At 37.6% G+C, this 17,012-nt stretch overlaps 2 protein-coding genes across 4 annotated transcripts; one reads left to right on the top strand and one right to left on the bottom strand.

Annotated features, from left to right (window-relative positions):
- The first annotated feature begins 349 nt into the window (after nt 1–349).
- Nucleotides 350–4,284, top strand: LOC113099217 (uncharacterized protein C19orf44-like). Of its 2 annotated transcripts, none has more exons than XM_026264319.1 (8): nt 350–641; nt 1,270–1,872; nt 1,949–2,165; nt 2,280–2,356; nt 2,436–2,841; nt 3,491–3,580; nt 3,723–3,889; nt 4,022–4,284. In XM_026264319.1, exons 1-8 carry the CDS (start codon nt 537–539, stop codon nt 4,109–4,111), a joined length of 1,755 nt encoding a protein of 584 aa, XP_026120104.1. In that variant the 5' UTR covers nt 350–536; the 3' UTR covers nt 4,112–4,284. The 2 variants fall into 2 exon arrangements, with proteins under 2 accessions (XP_026120104.1, XP_026120103.1); XM_026264318.1 differs by having other exon boundaries at nt 350–647.
- LOC113099216 (calcium homeostasis endoplasmic reticulum protein-like) lies at nt 4,273–16,778 on the bottom strand. 2 transcript variants are annotated; one of them, XM_026264316.1, is made up of 19 exons: nt 16,569–16,778; nt 15,989–16,162; nt 15,518–15,553; nt 14,365–14,525; nt 12,438–12,575; nt 12,202–12,353; nt 11,213–11,324; nt 11,011–11,100; nt 10,713–10,926; nt 9,330–9,493; nt 8,245–8,677; nt 7,151–7,392; nt 6,941–7,074; nt 6,760–6,846; nt 5,889–6,035; nt 5,688–5,810; nt 4,973–5,067; nt 4,709–4,894; nt 4,273–4,533 (listed from the first exon to the last, which is right to left on the bottom strand). In XM_026264316.1, the coding sequence occupies exons 1-19, from the start codon at nt 16,591–16,593 to the stop codon at nt 4,496–4,498; spliced, it is 2,751 nt and encodes a 916-aa protein (XP_026120101.1). In that variant the 5' UTR covers nt 16,594–16,778; the 3' UTR covers nt 4,273–4,495. The 2 variants fall into 2 exon arrangements, with proteins under 2 accessions (XP_026120101.1, XP_026120102.1); XM_026264317.1 differs by lacking the exon at nt 15,518–15,553.
- Nucleotides 16,779–17,012: the final 234 nt, after the last annotated feature.

Below are 17,012 nucleotides of genomic sequence, written 5' to 3'. Positions count from 1 at the left end.
TTAATTATTATTGGGACTACTTGTCAATGTTTTAAGGAATTATACAGTAATATATATTATTTTAATCGGAACGCACCTATTGTTTTATATTAGAGGGAATTAAAGTAGCTACAATCCTTGATAATAAGAAAAAAATAATAAATAAAAATTAAATACTAGAAAGGATTTTACTCAAATCTCATCTGGCGTATTTAAAAGAATGTTTGCAGATGGTTCGTTATGAAACTCCATTAAAACGAAGCAATACATAACTACGGATTGGGCTTTTAAAAACAGACGAGGAAGTCGAAACCAAGTCGAGGAGTCGAGGAAGTGAAACCAAAAGATCCTGATCCGCTTCCGGTGACGTCGGAACGCTCGCCACGTTGTCATGGAGTCATGTTGTCGTAAACATGGAACATAGGCAACAACTATGCGATTTGCTCGGCTTCAATTGAGACGAGGCTTTTTGGTGCTGTGTTGTGTTTATGTTATGCTTGTGAAAAAGCAGACTGTGTCTAGTTTAACAAATTGTCGATGTTTACAAGTTAGTCAAGATGTGGAGTCATGGAGGAAGGAGTTCAGCTCTGGACCGAGCGAAGGCTCATCTCTCTGGACAGAGAATCTCAAACAATGGGATTTCAAAGGACAAAAGAGTTAACGTTAGTGTATGTTACATAATTGCTCTACATTCGACGTGAAACCAAAAACAGCGCTGTTTACTTTCTTAATGCACATTTCTGGTGTTATTATTCACGATTCGTCACGTTTATTCCATAGCTTAATTATTGTTATAAACTTTTTTAATACTAAATTTATTGTATCCCACAAAGGTCAGAATTATGCCTTTCTTTCTCAGAGTGGCTTGATATAAACTCACAATTGTTAGATAAAAACCTCAATTTTGATTAGGTTTTTTTTTTTTTTTTTTTGTATTAGTTTATATCACACAAAACGTATTTTATTTCTAAGAATTGCCACTTTGTATCATGTGTAAACTCGCACTTTAAATCTGAATTGTGAAATTGAAATTAACAATTGTTTATTTTTTTTATTCAGTGGTGGAAACGGGCTTCCATACAATGTTGGAAGTAATGTTGCCTTTGCAAAATTTGTAGGAATAAATCAGTATTTTAATGCCGTTTAATGTTATTGTAACAAAGGTTAGGGCAATATAATAATGATGTAATTAATAATAATAAGCCGTATTAAAACTGGGAAATGTGGAGATGATGTTACCAGCTGTTATTAAATGTCTGGGGTGTGTTGCAATAACTCTCGTTTACCCAGGAAAACTCTGGAAAATTCGTGTCACCATCCAGGCAGATGCAATTCCAGGATTTAAGCGGAGTCTTTTCGCCATCAGAAAGTGAAAACCAGGACCCTGTGAAAACTACGACATTGGAGAGTTTCGGCATGGGTGGTGGAAGCCGATTTCTGAAGAAGGCCTCCAAAGATGCTACTGGAGACAGCGTGTCATCTGCTCCTCAAAGAACTCCTGCAGAAACATTCATACCTCAACGCAGTTCACAAAGCACAGCTTTGAGTAAGCTAGCACTCATCGAGAACCGCATCAGAAACCAGAAAACCAAAAGCGATGGCCCTAGTATCCATACAAACCTCTCAGAACCACAAGAGACTCGTATATCTTTACAGTCCAGCAGTGATCTGAGCATGACAGGGAATCGCTTTCTAAAGAAGAGGACTGTGTCCGCACCTCGAGGAGAGAAGGTTCCTGAGAGAACGTCAGGTCTGAATGAACGTAAAGAAAGGAGAGTCAGTTTAGACAGCGACGAACAGGACATGCGAAGACTTCTAGGAGATTCTTTTAGTTTATCAGAAGGTTCCTTGCAAAATGCAGCAAGGAAAAAGAGTCCTCAACCAGTTAAAAAGGTAAAATTGTTCTTTGACCCCAGTTTACTCGTCTGTCCTATAATTTTAAACCAGTATTACTTTCTTCTTTTTCCAGTTTTACAAGAAGAGCAGTGAAAAGTCCACCGTTCCCACCCATCAAAGTCTATCTCCTCCCCCCAGCAGGCCGGAGTCACACATGGTCCGGTTTACTGAACATTCAGTGTCCTCTGAAACGGATCACAGTGAGATCCGGTCTTTGGATGATCTTTTTCCTGTTGCTGCGGCACCTGATTCTGATGATACTCTGAGCGAGAGGAGCGCAGTATCGGATGGTAAAGCACCTGTGGATTCAACATCTAGCAATCTCCTGAAACCTTTCTTAACTATTGTTAACTTAATTGTTCACTGTGTTTTAAACATGTTTTCTCTTGATGATCTTCCCACAGATTTCAAACTGAACGTAATGACATTGGATGATCTTGCCCCTATACCATTTGAAGCAGCTGAAATCTCACAAGAAAAGGTGTGTTGAACATATCATATCTAAACATAATTTACGCAAGAGTTTTTAAAACTGAAAAACAGTGTCTTTAAAATCACAGAAAGAAACACAAGCCAGTCAGGACGGCCGAAACAAGTCGTCATCCAACATTTCAGAAGTTGCTTCACCACCCACACCAGAAGAGGCCTCGTTTGCCTACGAGAGTGATTTTGAGAGCGAGATCTGTTCTGAGGCGCTTCAGAGCGCCAGTGAGATCTCCGAACGTCTCACAGATAAAGACAAAGATGCCTCACTAATCAGCGAGGCCCAGTACAGTTCATACAAATCCCAGGATGACGATGATCGTAATTTATCACAATCATCGTCATCCAGTTTCCACTCAGACTCTACCTCGAGGTCTACCTCATCAAATGCAACAGTCACACATGGCCCCAGTCCTGATCGTCACGTGAAGGAGGTTGCAGTACAGACTCAGGCAGATGGACTCACTTACACATGGTCTTCTGGTAGGTTTACATTTATCTGATACTTCAGTCAAGTCAAACTAACGAAAGCCACCAGGAACATGTCTAAATCATATTTGAAAGGGGCGTCCCTCAGGGTTTTAGTTTAGGACCACAGTCATTCTTGTTCATACAGAAATTTATTTGAGAGAATCTTACGAAATCCATCAAGATTATGTCGAAGATTTTATTTGAAACTCCATTTTTGGGGGGCATCCCTCAGGGTTAGTGTTTAGGACCACTTTGATTCTTGTTTTGAGGAAAATGTGTTTTGGGTGGATCTAGCAAAAACTGTCATTTGAGGAAAATGTATTTTGGGTGGATCTAGCAAAAACTGTCAAAACATGTCTAGATCATATTTTGATCATTGCTTTAGGGTGTCCCTCAGGGACAGGGTTAGAGTTTAAGACCCCTTTCATTCTTATTTTGAGGAAAATTCATTTGGGTGAATCTAACAAAAATGGTCAAGGACATATCTAGATCATATTTTGTCTGAACATCTAAAGAAAAGAGAATATTTGTTTTGCATCATGACTATTTTCATGACATTTTAAGCACATTTTCCTCCAAAATTCCCATTACCATACTGGCAAACAACCTAGAAAGACATGTTTTTGTGAAACCCACCCATTTACGTCAGCATTTTTTTCAGGCATGCCTGCTGTTGGTCCGTCACTGGGCATGAAGTACGTGGACCCCACTCCAATAGCCAGTCACACAGTCAGCGCTGAAGCCATCGAGAGTAAGAATTACAATATGATTTACATGCTTTAGGTTTAAATAACCTTGAAACACAAACATCTCAAGTGGTTACTATAAACAATCAGACCATTTTAATTCTTTGCTTATAAGTTGAACTAGCTCATTATCTTCCATGCTAACAGGTTTGACGGCGTACAGTCCTGCCGTTTTAGCACTCAACGACATGTTGCGGCAGCAGTTGGCCCTTACTAGAGGATTCATCGACTCCACCAGACGTCACTACACCTCAATGATCGAGTCACTGGAACCCGCCGACTACAAATACACCACACTAGAAGATACAAAAGAGGTATGATTTTGACGAGGAAAGAAATCGAGGCTGTGAGGGTTAGATAGACATCACTTGTGACAAATTTATATATATCAAATAATTTTATTTTATATGTTAAGAATTTGCTAACAGGTCTTTATTTTGTTCTAGTTCATTCGTGCTCACAGGCCACCCAAACTGAGCATTGAAGACGCTTTAGAGGAAGTTCTACAGGAAATGAGAGACTACCATTACAGTTGAATAAACCGATGATCAACATTTTGGATGCATCATCCATAGATTAATAACAGCCAAAATTGTTCATGCAATAATGTACATAAACAGGTATTTTTCAGTATCTGTTCACTGTTCTTCACTTCAATCATTCATGCATAAATGAAATGTTTACAATAAACACATTGCCCTTTTTAAAACATCTTTATTTTGCTTGTACAGAGTCTCAGATTCATCTAAGCAAATACTTACAATGACACGGACACTTTCTGTGAGTTACAATATGATGCACTGATGCATTTTACTACAGAAAGGAACTAGAGAGCAAAATAAAACGTCCAAACGAATGTGGAAAAAAGCTTTATGACAACTACAGTAAAAAACAAAAAACAGATCACATGTGACGGGTGATCACTCTGTGCTGGCGGGCTCCTGGGGGTCTCTGGTCACTGAGGACAGAAAAAGATCAAAATACTTGGTTATAATTAAAAGTAAGTTTAATACATATGGTTAATAGTATTATCAAACCCATAACCCTAATTATTAGCATCAAAAATCACTAATATTGATTTGGAAAACAGGCAGCTGCTGATTTTTAACTCTCTATTTTAAAAACACAAATACCTTTTTCTCGTGCTTTCATCCTTGCGACAAAATTGTAGCTTTTGTTTCGCCTGTAGTTCACGTACGGGTCATCCAGTGGGACTCCGACTCCTTTATACTGGTCCCACCTGTCCCGGATGTCTCCTCCTTTAATGGGGTCCTGAATGCCCTGTTCTTTAGCTCCAAGACCTCCTGATCCACTCCAGCCTGCAGGACGAACAGGGAGAGACTTAAGGCTGGATCAATGGAAAGATCGATTCATGTCTGGGTTTGTTGATCACTTACCCATCTTCATGAGCATCTGATGGCCTTTGTTTTCTTCACCCAGCCTGAGGTCGACGGGTAACGCAGCAGGACCTGAACCCAAACCAGATGTGGAGCTGCGGGGAGAGACCATATGTCATGACAACATCATGCTTAATTGCTATTTGGTTTTGGGTAAATTTTATTTAATTTAGGTGAAAATCATTATTTGGTCAAATCTGCATGCATTTATTTACATTTAGTTACAATAATTAACTTATGAAGCTCAAAATAAATGTGGAGAAGATTTATGACCAAAAATACAATAAAAGATTTTGTATTGGGCTTTAATAGGATGGAATTAGATTTAAATTTAGAAGCCCCTAATGAGTAAAAAAATCTGTAATTTGCTCCGTAGTTTTTGATTATTTGTTTTATATCAATCTTTATACTTGAAATTTCACTAAGTAAAAATGTTGCAATTCCACTTTGTATTAACATTGTTTTTCATTGTTAATTTATATATATGAAAAATATTATAATATTAGTATTCACTTTTTTTTTTTAAGTTAAGCAAAAACAAAAACATTAAATTAACATATTAAAAAAAAAAAAAAAATTAAAATTGCATATAATAAAGGAAATAACATCCTGGTAGTTAAATCTATACCAAATAAACCAGTGTGGAAAAAGTTGATACAGATAAGATCACAAAGAATCATCTGGGTACTTGGGTAGCGAAAGCAAATCGACTTACGGTGGCGTCGGACTGCGTGATTTAGATTTTGCAGCCTGGCGACGCTTGTCTGGAGATCGTGACCTGGAGCGAGATCTGGAGCGGGAGCGACTTTGGGACCTGGATCTGGAGCGACTCCTGCTCCTACAGGAGAAAGTCAAAAAATGTGTTCAACAACTTCCTGTGGCTGGAAAAAAATGGTTTAAATGTCAAAGCAGATACCTAGAGTGAGATCTGGAGTAGGAGCGAGAACGAGAGCGCGATCTGGATCGGGATCTGGAGCGAGAGGATTTGGAAGATCTGGAGCTGGAGCGTGACGTCGATCGCCCTCGGCTGTGCGACCGACTCCGGGAAGGACTCCCTCGGGTGCTGCCAAAAATAAATAAATATATATTACCAACGAGGAAACAATGGGAATCAATTCTGTTTGGTCGCATCTGAATTCCAGTGTATTGGTAGTAGGAATGTCAACGATACATAATAACTAAATCCTACAATTTATTAATTTTACAGCCACATTCCACGCTTCATTAATTTGTTCCCAAGTTAACTCATGATTTTACTAAAACAAATGAATGAAGTTGTAGAGACAAATTCTTAATCACTTTTCAAAGCTTTGTACCTCAGCTGTGTCATGATATTCACGTAAACCATGTTTCATATGACCAGGAATGCTTATTTTATTTTAAGTGGCGATAATGTTAATTGCAACCATTGCTATTGTGTTTTAAAATACAATAATACAATAGAAAGGCGTATTCGGCGTGACAAGATAGGAAACAGCCAACAATAATCTCCATTTAAAGTAAAACGACACTAATTTTATTTATTTTAGTTTACTATTTTATATATATATATATATATATATATATATATATATATATATATATATATATACAGTTGTATTTTTGTAAGCGTTTCTGTTTTAGTCTTAGTAAATTTAACACCATCTTATTTTACTTCAGTCAGTTGCGAAGGCAATGCAACATTTCAAATTTGCGTGTAGTTTAACCTTTTTCAATTAACATTCACATTTCATTTCAGTTTTATTTATATAAACTAACACAATTAAAACAGTTGATGTAATCCGCACCTGTTGCGTTTGTCTTGTTCCTTTTTCCGCCTCGCTCTCATTTTGGCCCGGAAGAACTCGTACAGACCATTCTGTTCCCAACCCTCACTGGAAAAATCATCATTTTCACTTATTACAAATGAAGTATTACATTTTTTTAAACTGCTTTTGACTCTCTAGCACCCACACTTGTAGTGGTCACCTGTTTCTGGGTCTGTCGTGGGACGGCGGGCTGTAAAACGCCTCCACTGCGGCCAGCAGACGCTCGCTGGGAGGCATCGGAGGCGGCAGACGGATGTCTTTGGGGTCCAGAGGCTTATAATCGTGATCTTCAAGCTATTATCAAAGAGAAAGCATCACCTTTAGCATGATGAGATTTAACTTTCCCAGCTGATGTGGAATGGAAAATCACCTTCACTAGCGGCGCCATGAGTCCTGCGGGAAGGTCGAAGTAGGGCACGTTGGGAACCAGGCTGGGGTCGTCCTGACTGACGTGAGCCGGGGTCTGGCGCCGCATGTGGGGCGCCTGTCCGTTAAACCCGTGAGGAGGCGGTCCGAAATCAGGATGCTGGTTCCCGCCCCACGGAGGAGGATCGGCAATCCCAGGAGGGGGAATCCTCTGGTTGGGGTGGTGATGAGGAGGAGGACCAATCTCTGATTTGAGAAGAACAATATAATGTGACATACCTGGAAAGATGAGCCCTACTTACACCAAGCCTAAAATTTATCCAATGCAACTATAAACTCTAAAATATTAAAATGTGTATTTTTTTTTTTTGTGAACAATCCAATTAAAATATTAAAACATGCATCTTTTTCTCATGTTATTTTGGAAAACATTCTTGTTCGGTCACATCTGAATTGCTGTTTTATTTTAGTATCAGTAGTATTACGAATATATATATTATGGTATTTTAAAACAGTTTATTACTTGCAAACAGTTTTTTTTTTAATTTTAGTTTGAGTTCTACAAATTTTGCTGCGTTTGGTTGTTATATTTATATTACATTTTTATTTAAGCTTTACTTTTTTTGTAATTGCAGTACAGTGTTACAGTATTTACTAGTATTTTAAACTAGGTTTTAATTTTCATATATGCCTATTACAATAATGCTGTAAAAAAAAATTAAAATAACTAATGTAATAAATGTTATTTTACAGAACAATGAAATTACAACATATTCATGTCAAAATTTCTTACCTTTCAAATGTTAAACAATAAAAGATTTTGATACTATTCGCACGGGTAGAAAATGTCAATATATTTATATATAAATGTGGAAAAATCACATCCTCTATTTGTTTTTGACAAAACCTTCTCAACTAGTTGCATCAGACATTTTTGTGAATTATTGAAACACAGCGAATTTGTGCACATTTTTACAGTATTTTCTGCATTAAATTCAACAACGTGCGTAAACACTGCGTAAACTACTAAATAAAATAAACCCATTCTGCTTCTGTTTAACCGGAGTAGTTTTCCGAATAGTAAAGCCGAGGTCTCACCTCCAGGGAAGTCTCCCTGTGGGTAGTCGAATCGGTGCGGTGGAAACGGCGGCCGCTCAAAGTGATGCCGCGGAGGAAACTCGTCCTGCATGAAGCGCGGCGGGAAGCGACCGAAGTTGTGCGGCGGCGGCTGGTTGAACGGTGGCGGCTGCTGGTGTGGGGGGAAGGGACCGCGAAAATGCGGAGGGCGCTGCATGCGGAAGGGCGGCTCCCTCTGGCCCCAGGGCGGCGGCTGGTCCGGCTGACCGCTCCACGGCGGCTGCTCGAACTGGCCGCTCCACGAGGGCGGAGGCTCGTTCTGGCTGCTCCAGGGGCCTGAGGGGCCCCCGTCCCGAGGGCCGCTCCAGTTAGGGTCCCGCTGCTCGTTCCACATGCCCTCGTGGCTGTTCCAGGGAGGACAGGGGGGCGGGGCTTGAACTGGGTCGAATGGAGGCTGGCGGCGGAAACACTGAATGTGTTAGAATCAGTTCTGTGTTGATTAATTACAAATTATAAAATAAAACTATTAAAATGGTCTTAGACAAAAATTTGGAATTAAGTTATTTTAATTTATATATTTATTTTCTTTTTAGTTTTACTAATTTTATTGTGTTTTTTGTAAATATTTATATTTAGTTTTCAAGTATTTTTTATTTCAGGTTTAGTATTACTCGTATAGTATAATATTATACCTGTATTATCCAGAATTTACGGAGCCAAAAAAATTATATAAAATTATAAATTATAAATTATATATTCAAAATTTAAATATAATATATAATGTATAGTACATTTAATAAATTGTAGTATGTTAAAGATTTAAATCACATGATGACAATTCTAATTAATAACAATCTATTACACTAGATTTTAGGTAATGTAAGGTTACTTTTAGATTACTTTTGACCGATATCATTTATTACACTGATTTAAAAAGGATCTCTTTTTTTTTTTTTATACTGAAAACAGTATAATCTAAAATCACAAACACTTAATATTTGGATTCTGATAATGCAGATTACTTCTAATCAGTTCCTGAGTTAGTATTAATACACCGCTGCAAACGGCGTAAGATCTGTGAGATTGTACAGCATTGGTTCACTTACGGGTTGTTGCGGGTTCCACGCTGGCATGTTGTGTTGCGGATCGAACCAGCCGGGTTTAGAGGAGGGAATGTCAGACGGCGCTGCAGGGTTCGAGTCTGATGGTCGGTTCTGAGGGCTTTCGTAATCGCCGGGTGGAGGACCTGACCCTGGAGGCTTCAGTTCTCCTGATGATGTCATACAATATATCAATTACACATTACAAGCCATGAATGACATCATACTTAATCACAAATCAATTTTGAAGACACCTGGTGCCACACTCTAATCAGCTAATTAACTCAAAACACCTGCAAAGCCTTTAAATGGTCTCTCAGTCTAGTTCTGTAGGCTACACAATCATGGGGAAGACTGCTGACTTGAAAGTTGTCCAAAAGACCCACAAACACCTTGCACAAGGAGGGCAAGACACAAAATGTCATTGCAAAGGAGGCTGGCTCTTCACAGAGCTCTGTGTCCAAGCACATTAATAGAGAGGTGAAGGGAAGGAAAAGACTTGGAAGAAAAAAAAGTGTACAACCGCAACCTGGAGAGGATTGTGAAACAAAACCCATTGAAAAATGTGGGGGAGATTCACAAAGAGTGGACTGCAGCTGGAGTCAGTGCTTCAAGAACCACTACAAACAGACGTATGCAAGACATGGGTTTCAGCTTCGCATTCCTTGTGTCAAGACACTCTTGAACAACAGACAGCATCAGAAGTGTCTCTTAGACAAAAAGGACTGGACTGTTGCTGAGTGGTCCACAGTTATGTTCTCTGATGAAAGTAATGAAGCGAATAAACTCAAAATGTTCAAGCTTCCAAGTACGAGTGAAAAGCCTGATTTATTCGCGCAAGTCGCATCTGGTGTGAACACTCCCTAAGTGTATAATTGTTTGTCTATTTATGTAAACCACTACTGCAGTCAGAAATAATCCTAAATAGGGTTAATAAAGCTCTAACCTTAAAAAAAGCAATGATATCAAGGCAAAAAGAATGAAGTTCGTATTGACATCACATGACCACCCATTATATAATAATCATCAAAAGCAAACTGGAGAATAAATGCATATGATGTAAAAACTCACTGGCAGGTGTTTTTGAAAGTCTCAGCTGTTCACCAAGGCAGCATTTATTCGAACATACCATAAAAACAGTTGTGCTGCTTCATATTTTTGTGGAAACCTTGATACATTTTATTTTTCAGGATTCACAAATGAACAGAAAGTTCAAAAGCACAGCATTTATTTCAAATGGAAGTGTTTTGTAACATTACAAATGCTGCCACTTCTGATCAATTTAGTCTTTGGAAAATAAAAGCATTAAAGATATGGAACTATAAATAGATTATTAAAATATTATAACTAATAACATTGTATTTTTAATTGAATTACATATGTTTTTACCAGGCTGAGAGGTCAAGGGTGGTTGTGTCTTGACGTCGGCGTCTGCAGGCGTGAGTTGACCGACGGCGGCCGCGGCTGCTGCTACAGCCACCGTCTGCTGCTGCTTCAGATTAGCGACAAACTCCTCGTGCTGCGTCTTCAGCGCCTGGATCTGCTGCTGGAAGGCCATCTGGACGGGCTGCACCACCGGCGCGTACTCCGTGATGAGCGACGCCTGGACCGGACACAACAGGCACGTGACGACAAACACATCCTCCATCTATAGCTGCAAAACAAGCACTGAGAGCACGAGCTGTACCTGATACTGTCCCAGACCCAGAGCCGGACTCTGAAGCTGCTGGATGGTGACGTCGTCAAAGTAGCCGTTCTTCTCCCAGAGCAGCAGCAGCTGAGAACGTGAAGAACAAGCGCTCACTTTTAGTGCTAGAAGTAAAACTGAGATCACAACATCTACTGAATCTAGAAGGGAAATGTGAAGAAATGGGGATGGATGATCTTACACGGGTGATTTTCTGCTGCTTGTCTTCCTCTACAGACAGGAAGCTGGTGCAGTAAATGGGTACCACAACTTTCTGTAGAGCCGCCAAAAGATCCTTCTGATTCTTCCTCTGACTGTGGAGAAACATCAAGGGTTACTCAATAAAACGCCATAAAATACACTTTTAGTTGCTAAGTACAACTAACATGGGCCACTACTTTTACATGCTTTCCCAATGTGAAAAGTTAATATAATAACTATTTTCTGATAACTTTTTCATTTGAAGCCTAACATTCAAGTGAAAGTTAAAAAAAAAAATGTAGTGAAATGTAATAAAAATTATTCAAATATTTTTTTGAATTACCCAACCAGTGTTGTTATTTAAAAATGTATTCAATTATTTAAACTTATTTTATTTCAGTTAGTTTCAAAAAGCAACATTTAAAATTTTGATTTAGTTTAAGTTCTAAAATTGCTCCAACTGAAATGAGTAATAAAAAATTTAAATAGACATATTAAAAACACATTTTATAAAATGACATTAAACTAATTTAACTAAAAAATTTGTTAAAAAGCACCAAATAAAATAACATTATGCAAATGTATAATTAAGTTATTCATTTATATAATCCAAATGACCCCTGATTATTAACTAAAATTTAATATAAATAAAATAAATGTAATTGAAAAGATTAATAAATAAAAAAATAGTATATAAAATTATTATTAAAAATATATTGTATTATCAAGAATACTCAGAATTGATGTAATATAAAAATATTTTCAAATATTTGCATATAAAAAAAGGAATTTAAATTATAAAAGAATTCTAAAAGAAAATGGAAACAATATAAAAACCAATTCAAAATATTATTTAATGCTATGATACTATAAAAGCATATTTATGATAACAAAATAACAGCTGACCAGAACCCCAGAACAGCTGACTTTAATATTCAAATTCATTATAAAGTGCCATAACACGGTTCAGGGGAAAGCTCTGCGTCTCACCAGTGATGCAGCACGTCGTTGGTCAGATAGATGAGATGCAGGCGCAGCTCAAAATGCGCCTCGTCCGCAGTGATGCGGTTTCTGAGATGTGACGTCATCAGCTCGCAGTGCGATGGGGTTTTAGCGTTACTGAACATCCAGTTCTTTCCAGCCTGAGACAGAACGAAAAATAAGCACAAGATGACTAATCTGAGATGCATCGGACAGTGTTAGCGGGTCAGGTTTCCGGCTCGTACCGATATGGCGTCTTTGGTGCAGGTGTCTATGATGGGCTGCAGCAGGTTGTCGAACTCGTTCATGTCCAGCTGCGTCTCCACCAGCAGCTTCTGCGTCTGCTGCTCCATCGCCAGAGAGATGGCGGCCGTCACCTGCTCCTGAAAGCCCAAAACACATTTATTATTATTATCATTATTATTTAACAATATATTACAGTTACAAAGTCTAGAGATAGTAAAATAAAAAATATTTAGTTTCAAATAAATGCTCTTCGTTTGAGCCTTCTATTCATCAAAGAATCCTGAAAAATAAAATGCACACATTACTAGCAAGTTTCTAACAGGATTTACGTTAAGATTTAAGACATTGTTAGCTACTTTTAACACATTACTAGCAAGATCCTAAGAGGATTTATGTTGCAAACATGATTTAATACATTAGTAGCATGTTTTAACACGTTGCAAGCATGTTTTAACATATTAACATGATTTAATATGTTAGCAACATGCTAATTCATACTAGCAAGAAGATTAAAAGACACTCTTAGCTAGTTCTTACATGTTGCTAACATGATTTAACACATTAGATGCTAAGAGGATTTATGTTGCAAACATGATTTAATACATTAGTAGCATGTTTTAACACATTGCGAGCATGTTTTAAAGTGTTGAAATCATTTAACAGGTTAGCAACAAGATTTAAGACATTGCTAGCATGTTTTAACACATTGCTATCATGTTTTAACATGTTGAAATCATTTAACAGGTTAGCAACAAGATTTAAGACATTGCTAGCATGTTTTAACATGTTGAAATCATTTAACAGGTTAGCAACAAGATTTAATACATTGCTAGCATGTTTTAACACATTGCTAGCATGTTTTAACACATTGCTAGCATGTTTTAACATTGTCATGATATAAAAAGGTTAACAATATGCTAATTCATGTTTTAAGACCTTGCTAGCATGTTTTAACATTACTAGAATGTTTTAGCATGATAACATTATTTAACATGTTAGCGACATGCTAATTCATACTAGCAACTAATTTTAACACACTGCTAGCCAGTTTTAACATCTTGCTAGCATGTTTTAACATTACTATAATGTTTTAGCATGTTAACATTATTTAACATGTTAGCGACATGCTAATTCATATTAACGACTCATTTTAACACACTGCTAGCCAGTTTTAACACCTTGCTAGCATGATTTAATACATTACTAGAATGTTTTAGAATGTAAACATGATTTAACATGTTAATGACATATTAATTAATACTAGCAACTCATTTTAACACACTGCTAGCCAGCTTTAACATCTTGTTAGCATGTTCTAACACATTACTAGAAAGTTTTAGCACGTTAACATGATTTAACATGTTAGCGACATGCTAATGCATAATAGCGACTCATTTTAACACACTGCTAGCCAGTTTTTAAAATCTTGCTAGCATGTTTTAACACATTACTAGAATGTTTTACCACGTTAACATGATTTAACATGTTAAGGACATGCTAATGCATACTAGCAACTCATTTTAACCCACTGCTAGCCAGTTTTAACATCTTGCTCATTGCTAGCATGAATTAGCATGTAGTCCTATAACAGTTGTTAAGCTTTGCTAATGACAGACAGCTTAAATACTGTATGTTATTGTACAAAAGTTTTCAACCCCCTCAATGAAAATCTATGGGACTTTTCATTAATTTAATTGTCCATTAAATCAAAACTGTACGTCTGATCAGTAAGAAAAGATACAGCAACCCGAGTCACAACAGTCTAAAGGTTTGACCCAAGTTTGTTGGTGGTAGCCTGAAAACTCTAGGAGGAGATGCTGACTAAATTTAGTCTCACAAGAAGGATTCATCATAATATTACTGATTCTACTGTATTTTTTTTTATCAATTAAATGCTACCCTGGTGTGCAGAAGAGCTTGATGTACCTGTCTGAGGCTGAGCAGGTGTTGCTCCTGCTGTTGGAGGTTCCACTGGCTCTGCTGGATGAGCTCCTCCAAAGACGGCGTGGTTGGCGGGATCGGCGGCGGGAGCATTGTCATCGGTGCAGAAACATCGGCGACCTCACTTCCTGGAGGTTTACAGAGCTCTGCGAATCACAAGAAGACGCAAATGCAAGAAAGATCATGCCTACTGTACGCTGAGGCAAACATCTGCCTGCCGGTGCGTCCAAATCTGACGGATGTGTGTGAACGGTCACACTGGGAAGTGCTACGAAAGAAAACGTGAATCTCTTTGGAATGGACGTTCCCAGAGCAAAGCCATTCAGATCAGAGACACATGCAGGAAATCACTCATGCTGATTTGTTCCCCTCTGATTTTCCATGTCTTGCGATAGTCGCATGAAAAACTCGGGAATACGAAAACATTAAGCCAAGGAAAGCATGGGGATATGACAAACGACTGCAAATAACTGAGGGGAAAATATATCAAGTAAAAAAAAAAAAACAATAAAAACGACTTGCTTGCAACTTCTTTGAAAAAAAAAAAAAAACTGAAAACCTGAATCAAGATTTATATAGAATGCTTTTTTTTTTTTTGCAAACAAAAGTGAACCAAAAACCACGCTGCACAAGTTTAGATATCATGTATGCAGCAATAAACAGTGCAGGGAAGTAACAGTCTTTGATTTAAAAGAATAGTGCAACCAAAAATGAAAACTTGATAACAATTCACTCACCTTCAGACCATGTGGATGAGTTTGTTTCTTCATCAGATTTGGAAAAATGTAGCATTGCATCACTTGCTCAGCAATGAACTGGAGTGCTGCGGATTATTGTGATGTTTTTAGCAGCTGTTTGGACTCTCATTCTGACGGCACCCATTCACTGCAGACCATCCATTGTTGAGCAGATGATGGAACACTCATCTACGTCTTAAATAGTCTGAAGGAGAGTAACTGTTCAGCAAATAAACATTTTTGGACGATCTATCAATATTTGGTCCAAATCCCTATTAAATAGTAACTGCAACTAAGAAAATGTAAACCATAACATAAAAAAATTAAGCATTGATGATGCAGAAGAACTCCATGAATACCAGGGAAAATTAAACATTTCTGATCATCGGTCTAATAAATACCTTCCATTTTATATTCATCATCATGAGTGGCAGAATCTATAAAGGAGAGAAGCACACCTTAAAGACGAATATATATACACACAATACAAAACAAGCAAATCTAGCTGTTTCCACCACACATCATCGTGAACTAGAAACTATTAAATGAAAAAAATTGGTAATAAAAAAATTAAGCTGAAATAAAGATAAATACATAATTAAAAAAATAGGTTTAAAAAAGAATTTTAAGCTGAAGCACCAAGATTAAAAAAAAAAAAACTAAAACGGAAATAAAAATGTATTAAACCTAAAATACTTTATTTTAAAACATAAATAAAGACCATACAATTTTTTAACAACAATAAAAAAAATAAAAAAAGCTAAATCAAAAGATTAATAAAAACTGTAAGAGTGGTATATCAAGAATATTATTTGAACACTAGTCATCAGAAATAAATGTGACTAATGCTCTGCAGTGGTGCGTTCACGTACGCTGCTGCTGTTCGATGGCCAGTTTATATTTGTAGTAGGCGAAATATTCTCCTCCGAACAGAAACGAGAACTTGGGGTTGTCCTTCTGCTTCTCCATGGTCATCTTCTCAAACTCGGGGCCATTTCGGGCGACAAACTGGGCCAGTTTGTCAATGACATTACGCAGCTCTTGATCTGATGGGATAAAATATAGTATATTTTTAAATATAGCATTTCATATGTTTCATTTTTAATCATTAGTAAATATTTGTGGTCTTTTTCTAACTGTAAGAGCTTTAAGACATTTCCTTTCATATCTTTGTGTGATGACAGTAAATGGACATCACCAGCTGTGCAGTTTTAATGTAATAAATATGATATTTGGACTAGAAATGATGGTCACCATTGATATTACAGTAAAAGCTTTATAAAGTCAGTGCAACCTGCAAGTGATTTAGCAACTTCACTTGCCATCCTACTCACACTAGACAGTCAACACAAACTAAAAGCAGTTAAATGATGATTTGATGTGTTATGTGTTATGCGTTTAATAGTGTAAATAATGTCGGTTCACACGCGTTCGCGCGGATCACTCGGTTACCTTCAGGCGGTGTGGAAATATCCATTTTTCTTAAGATTACACACACGTTTTAGACCAGGAATTCATTTATGACACATGGTGCTGAAGTGCGGAACAAAATAAATCGCTTTTAAAAGGGTGCAACCATTATAATAGCATGGGTCTGTTGTGTTTCAGGTCAAGAAGATGAAGCGACGGGAAACGAATCCTGACGACTTCCTGTGACGAGTGATATGCGTGCGCGCTCCGGGGACGCTCTGAAGGGCCGTGACGTCACAGCGTCGCCTGCAGTTCGGAGGCCGTAATTCAGGAGCGCGTTTACTCTGCAGATAACATACTAGGAAATCTTCAAGGAAAATAGTGTTCTTGGTGAAGCAGAAGCAGGATTACTTCGTTTTTATTTCAGAATCCGTGGTGAGATATCAAATAAACATGTAAGCCCTAATAAAGTCAAAGAAATTCACT

Source organism: Carassius auratus, unplaced genomic scaffold (genome assembly GCF_003368295.1).
Source record: "Carassius auratus strain Wakin unplaced genomic scaffold, ASM336829v1 scaf_tig00216886, whole genome shotgun sequence".
NCBI classification, from domain to species: Eukaryota; Metazoa; Chordata; class Actinopteri; order Cypriniformes; family Cyprinidae; genus Carassius; species Carassius auratus.
This window is presented reverse-complemented; position numbering and strand designations above follow the sequence as displayed.

Excerpts from the sequence above, each read along its gene's own strand:
- LOC113099216 (XM_026264316.1), bottom strand. The coding sequence starts at position 16,593 with ATGGATATTTCCACACCGCCTGAAG. Across the intron at positions 14,526-15,517 it reads TGATGAATATAAAATGGAAG|AGCTCTGTAAACCTCCAGGA; the intron begins GTATTTATTAGA and ends TGTGATTCGCAG. Across the intron at positions 9,494-10,712 it reads ACCCTTGACCTCTCAGCCTG|GAGAACTGAAGCCTCCAGGG; the intron begins GTAAAAACATAT and ends TGACATCATCAG.
- LOC113099217 (XM_026264318.1), top strand. The coding sequence starts at position 537 with ATGTGGAGTCATGGAGGAAGGAGTTCAGCTCTGGACCGAGCGAAGGCT. Across the intron at positions 1,873-1,948 it reads GTCCTCAACCAGTTAAAAAG|TTTTACAAGAAGAGCAGTGA; the intron begins GTAAAATTGTTC and ends TTCTTTTTCCAG. Across the intron at positions 2,357-2,435 it reads CTGAAATCTCACAAGAAAAG|AAAGAAACACAAGCCAGTCA; the intron begins GTGTGTTGAACA and ends TTAAAATCACAG.